General features: G+C 42.0%; 1 protein-coding gene across 1 annotated transcript in view; it reads left to right on the top strand.

The window, feature by feature from the left end:
- The first annotated feature begins 4,123 nt into the window (after positions 1-4,123).
- LOC140200933 (matrix metalloproteinase-20-like) overlaps positions 4,124-6,385 on the top strand; it is a 40,655-nt gene continuing 38,393 nt past the window's right edge. The window contains exon 1 of the mRNA XM_072264579.1: positions 4,124-4,130. Coding sequence (XP_072120680.1) covers positions 4,124-4,130 — 7 coding nt within the window. The remainder of the gene's footprint in view (positions 4,131-6,385) is intronic.

The raw sequence follows: 6,385 nt of genomic DNA, 5'->3' as shown, positions 1-6,385 counted from the left end.
ACTTCTAAGCAAATTGTATGCCTTTAAATCCAATGCACTCAGCAAAATTGGCACCTGCTTTTCATTGACTATTTCATTTACTTCAAAGTACTGTTCAATTTGTTCAGTATACTATAACCAGTTATCTCTTGTGTAACCTAATGCATAAATCTTTGCGATGTGGTCAGCCATTTCTGTGGTTTTAATTTATGATCATTTTTACCCGGTACTCACTGTTTATAATCTTGCAAATTTATCCATTTCTCTGCCTTTTTTTAAACTAGTCTTCCTGTTATGCTTTTTTTTAAAACACAAACATCTTGCTGCACTTCAGCAGGTGAGTAGTCCTCTAGGGTTCATTTAAAATTTCCTCATCATCACTGTTATACTTTATAATTCCAAAACACAAAACTAATTGAAAGAAATACAGGACTCCAGAATGCATGTATGTTAGTTTCATTTTTACTTTAAGCAAGGCACCTCGTCACAACTGTTATATTTTGTAACTCCAAAAATTAATTAAAAGAGAAACACAGGAGAGATGAAGATACTTTGTGTATGTTTAGGCTTTACTTTAATGAGGCGTGCACACATATGATGTGGTGGTAAATGACGTATGCCATTTATGTACTTTTAAATATAGCCTGCAATGAATTATGGAAACAATAAAAGAACACTTAATCAAACAATATATTTACAATATTACTCAAATATAACTGAAATATTAAATGCACAACACCACTCTCTCTATCCCTTTGGAAACATCTAAATTCCAGACACTCAGGCAGGGAATCCTGCCCTTCTGACAGCCAAGTGTCTGTAATGGCTACAACATTGTAATTCCATGTACTGATCTAAGCTCTAAGTTCACCTTTATTCCTGATTCTTCTTGCATTAAAGTGAACACATTTCAACCCATCCAACTGACTGCATTTATGCCCTCTCTACTGCCTCTCCTTTCTTGTAGTGTCTCTGCATTTTGCATTTAACTTTACACTCACTGCTCCATCACCTGACCTAACACTTTGGTTCGCAGCCCCCATCCAACCTCGTTAAAACTTGCTTCAACAGCAAACCTGCCCACAAGGACACTGACCCCTCTTGAGTTCACATGTAACCTGTTCTTTTGACCAGGTTATATCATCCCCAGAAGAGATCCCAATGATTTATAAACTGAAGACCAGGAGAGAGAGAGTAAAAAAGGAGCAGCTTCTGGTAAGGCCGGTTGTTTTCAGCTGCACAGGCATGGTAATTGTCAGTGTCAAAGGCCTGAACTTAGCCTCAAATAAAAGAAATGTAGGGTCAAGCAGAGCAGCCATTGTCAGAGTGTGCCAGTGTTAGAGTGGAAAGGCTTTGGCTTAACAGGCTTCAGTGAGAGCAGGCAGAGGCACAAATAAGAAGAGGTTAGCCTTTTTTTCCTGTTCACTGTAAAATTTTGTTTTTTTAAGTACAGAGCAGTCAGGATAGAATGCCTCTCTGTCAGATGTGGGAATTCAGCACACCCGACAGTTTCCCTGATGACTACATCTGCAGAAATGCACCCAACTTCAGCTCCTGACTGACCGGGTCGAGGATTTGGAGCTGGAGCTGGAGGTACTCAGGATCATCTGGGAGGCTGAAGACGCTTTAGATGAGACTTCTGCTGAGGTGGTCACACCCACAGCACAGGATTCAGACAGTAGATGTGTTACCACCGGGAGAGGTAAGGAGACTACACAGCCAGTGCAGGGTTCTCCTGTGGCATTCCCCTCAGCAACAAGTATACCTCTTTGGATACTGCTGGGGAGATGGGGAATGACCCGTCAGGGCACCTCCACTGTGGCCAGCTCTGAGGCTCAGCAGGGAAAGGTAAAGTCAGGCAGTGCGGTAGTGATAGGGGACTCGATAGGTGGATATTCAGGAGATTCTGTGGCTGCAAAAGAGACAGCAGGGTGGTGTGTTGCCTCCCAGGTGCTAGCAACCAGGATGTCTCAGAGCAGCTGCAGAAGATTCTCAAGGGGGAGGGTGAACAGCCAGAGGCTGTGGTGGACTCTGGCACCAATGACGTTAGACAGAAAAGGGGAGGAGGTCCTATGCTGTGAGTATAGGGAGTAAAGAAAGGGGCTGAAGGGAAGGACCCCCAAGGTAGTAATCTCCGGATTACTCCCAGTGCCACAGGGTAGTGCAGGCAGGAATGGGCTGATAGCACAGATGAATGAGTGGCTGAGGAAATGGTGCAAGTTCTTGGATCACTGGAAGCTTTGCTGGGGGACGGATGACCTGTACAAGAGTGACTGCGCCTGAACTGGGAAACCAATATATGGCCAGGAAGTTTAGTAATGCTACTCAGGAGGGCTTAAACTAGTTTTTCAGGGAGCTGGGAACCAGAGCACCATGTCAGTAAGTGAAGGATCAGACAGGAAGGTAGATGTCAGGGGAAGTATTGATAGGTAAGATCGAAATAATAGGTATGATGGGGTGGATAGTTTGAAGTGCGTGTGATTTAATACTTGGAATATTATGCGTAAAGGTGATGAACTTAGAGCATAGATCAGTGCATGGAACTACAGTGTTGTAGCCCTTACAGAGACTTGATTGAGAGTGGGCCAGGAATGGGTACCAGTATTTTGAAGTTATAGAAAAGATAGAGAAGGAAGTAAAAGAGCGATGGGAGAATTGGGGTGTGGTGAAGTTGCATTGCTAATTAGGGACAATGTCACAGCTGCACTCAGTGGAGACATACTGGTGAGTTTAGCCACTGAGACCATTTGCGTAGTAATCAAGAATAGAAGGGATCCAATCACACTGATGAAATTCTACCACAGAATCCACCCCTCCCCAACTGGCACCGGGATATTGAGGAACAGATATGTCAATAGATTAAGGAAATGTGTAAAAATAATAGGGTTGTTATCATGAGGGATTTCAACATTCCTAACATAAACTGGGATCTTCGTAGTGCAAGGGGATTAGATGGGGCAGAATTTGTTAAATGTAACCAGGAGGGTTTATTAAATCAATATGTAGATTGCTCAAAGAGAGGAAGGGGTGTACTGACCTGGTGTCGGGTAATGAGCCTGGCCAAGTGACTGGTCTATCAGTGGGTGAGCAGTTGGGGAACAGTGACCACAACTCCTTAACGTTCAGGATAGTTATAGATAAAGATAGGTGTGGTCCTTGCAGGAGAGTTTTAAATTGGAGTAGTAGGGAAAATTATGATGACATTAGGCAGGAGCTAAGAAGGGTTAATTGGGAACATTTTTTTTCTGGCAAGTCCACATCAGACTTGTGGAGGATGCTTAAAGATCAATTGCACAGAGTACAGGAAAGGTATGTTCCTGCTGAAAGGAAGGATGGGGATGCAAAGATAAGAGAACCTTGGATGTGCAAAAGATGAGGAACTTAGTGAAGAAGAAAAAGGAATGGTATGTCAAGCCTCAGAAGGCATGGTCAGATGGAGCACATGAGGATTATAAAGAAGCTGGAAAAGAACTAAAGAAGGGAATCAAAGAAGGACCATGAAGAATAAAGAGGGGAATATCTACTTGGACGCAGAGCACATGAGTGACGTCCTTAATGAGTATTTTGCTTCACTATTTACCAAGAAGAATCAGAATCAGGTTTATTACCACCAGCATATGACGTGAAATTTGTTAGCTCAGCAGCAACAGTTCAATGCAATACATAATCTAGCAGAGAGAAAAAATAATAACAATAAATAAAATAAAACATAATAAATAAACAAGTAAATCAATTATGTATATTGAATAGATTATTAAAAACTGGGCTAAAACAGAAATATATATTAAAAAAGTGAGGTAGTGTCCAAAGCTTCAAAGTCCATTTAGGGATCAGGTGGCAGAGGGGAAGAAGCTGTTCCTGAATCGCTAAGTGTGTGCCTTCAGGCTTCTGTACCTCCTGTCTGATGGTAACAGTGAGAAAAGGGCATGCCCTGGGTGCTGGAGGTCTTTAATAATGGAAGCTGCCTTTCTGAGACATCACTTCCTAAAGGTGTCCTGGATACTTCATAGGTTCATGCCCAAGATGGAGCCGACTAGTGCCCAAGAAGGATGTGGAGGACATGGAAATCAGCACTGTGTGTATAAATACATTAGGACATTTAGAGGACAAGGAGGAGGAAGTGTTGGGCCTCCTAAGTAGTATGATGGCGGGTAAGTTTCCTGGGCTGGATGGGATTTACCCCAGGTTATTGAGGGAGGCAATAACTAAGATTGCTGGGGCCTTAACAAGTATCTTCATGTCCTCTTTAGGCACAGGTGAGTTCCAGGAGGACTGGTGAGCGGTTAATTTTGTACCTCTATTTAAGAAGGAACAAGAGAAAATGCTAGAAACTATAGAGCAGTGAGTCTCACGTCAGTTGTAGGGAAATTGTTGGAAAAAAATCCTAGAGATAGAATATATGAACATTTTGAAACCCATGGCTAAGTAGGGAGAGCCAGCCTGGCTTTTTGCAGGGCTGTTGTGTCTTACCAACTTGATTGAGTTTTTTGACAAGGTGATGACAGAGATAGATGAAGGTAGAACAGTGGATGTTGTCTACATAGATTTTAGTAAAGTAGTTAACAAAGTCCCTCATGGGAGGCTAATGCAGAACATTAGGATGCATGGGGTCCATAGTGAATTTGATGTTTGCATCCAGAACTGGATTACGCATAGAAGATAGAGGGTAATGTTTGAAAAGGCTTATTCAAGTTGGAGATCTATAACTAGTGGGGTTCTGCAGGCATCTGTGCTGGGACCTCTGCTGTTTGTGATGTATATAAATTACCTGGATGTAAATGTAAATGAGTGGATTAATAAGTTTGCAGATGATACCAAGACTGGTGGAGTTGTTGATAGTATAGAAGACTTGCAAGGAATACAATGCGATATAGATCAGTTGCAGACATGGACAGAGAAATAGCAGTGGAGTTTAACCCAGGTGAGTGTGAGGTGTTGCACCTTGGTAGGGCAAATACAAGGAGACAGTACACTGTTAAGGGCAAGATCTTGTACAGTGTTGCTCAGCAGAGATCTTGGGGTCCATGGCTGTTGCTCCATGAAAATGGCTACACAGGTTGATCGGGTGGTTAAGAAGGCTTATGGAATGCTTGCTTTTATTCGTGGAGGCACTGAATTCAAAAGCCAAGAGGTTATGTTGCAAATGTATTGAACTCTGATTAGGCCACATCTGGAATACAGCATCTGTTCTGATTTCCCCATTATAGGAGGGATGCGGAGGCTTTGGAGAGGGTGTAGAAGAGGCTCACTAGACGCTGCCTGGTTTAGAGGGCATGTGTTATCATGACAGGCTGGACAAACTTGGGTTGTTTTCTTTGAAGAACCAGAGGCTGCGGGGAGATCTGAGAGAAGTTTATAAGATTATGAGAGGCATAGATAGAGTAGATAGGGAGTATCTTTTCCCCAGGGTTGAAACATCTAATACCAGAGGGCATGCATTGAAGGTGAGAAGGGGTAGATTCAAAGGGGATGTGAGGGGTAAGTTTTTTACTCAGAGAGTGGTGGATGCCTGGAATAGTTTGGTGGTCGAGTCAAATACATTAGGAACTTCTAAGAGATGTTTAGATAGGTGCATGAATATGAGAAAAGTGGAGGGATATGGATATTATGTAGGTAGGAGGGATTAGTTTTGGGTTTTTTTGGAAATGGGAGGGGATTCTGTTATCATTGCCCATGTAGAAATGAATGACATTGACAAGACGGAGTTGAGCGATTTGATGAAGGAATATTAATATCAATAGTCCAAATTAAAATCAGAACCACAGAAGTGATAATTTCAGCACTACCATCTGAGCAACATATTGGTGTAGAAATAAGATCAGAGATTTGAATGTGTGATGCAAAGTTTGGCGTGAAAGAAATGGGTTTCAATTCAAGGAATGATTGGCATCGACAGTGGGAACAGAGGGAGCTGTTTAATTGGGATAGATTTCACTGGGCTGGAGCCAGTTTCCAAGTGAATTGGATACATTTGGCTGCAGATAATGCTACAAACTGAATAGCTGTCAAGTGTGAGAGAAGTTGGGGGGTGGGAGGGCCTGGTAGGGGATATCACAAAATTTAAATATAAGGAATAGGTAGCAAAATAGTAATGGAGACAAGAGGTTGCCAAGGAAGGAACAGAACACACTGTCAGATGAACAAGATGTCAGCTGGATTCAGAGCAAGGCAAAATGATACATAGACAGAAATAAAGGCTCTTCATCTGTCTACATTTAACAAAGTAGTTAAATTAATGTCACAAAGCTAAGGACAGGGATATAATTTAATAACTGTTACAGAAATAAGGTTGCAAAAAGACCAAAGTTGGGTAGTAAATAATCTGAGATACTTGATTTTTAGAAGCAATAGACAGAAGGGAAGAGGTGAGATATACACGATAAATAAAAATAAAGACAGTCGTGAG

Source organism: Mobula birostris, chromosome 7, assembly GCF_030028105.1.
Source record: "Mobula birostris isolate sMobBir1 chromosome 7, sMobBir1.hap1, whole genome shotgun sequence".
In the NCBI taxonomy this organism is placed as follows: Eukaryota; Metazoa; Chordata; class Chondrichthyes; order Myliobatiformes; family Myliobatidae; genus Mobula; species Mobula birostris.
The sequence above is the reverse complement of the archived record's forward strand: the minus strand, read 5'-3'. Positions and strand labels throughout refer to the sequence as shown.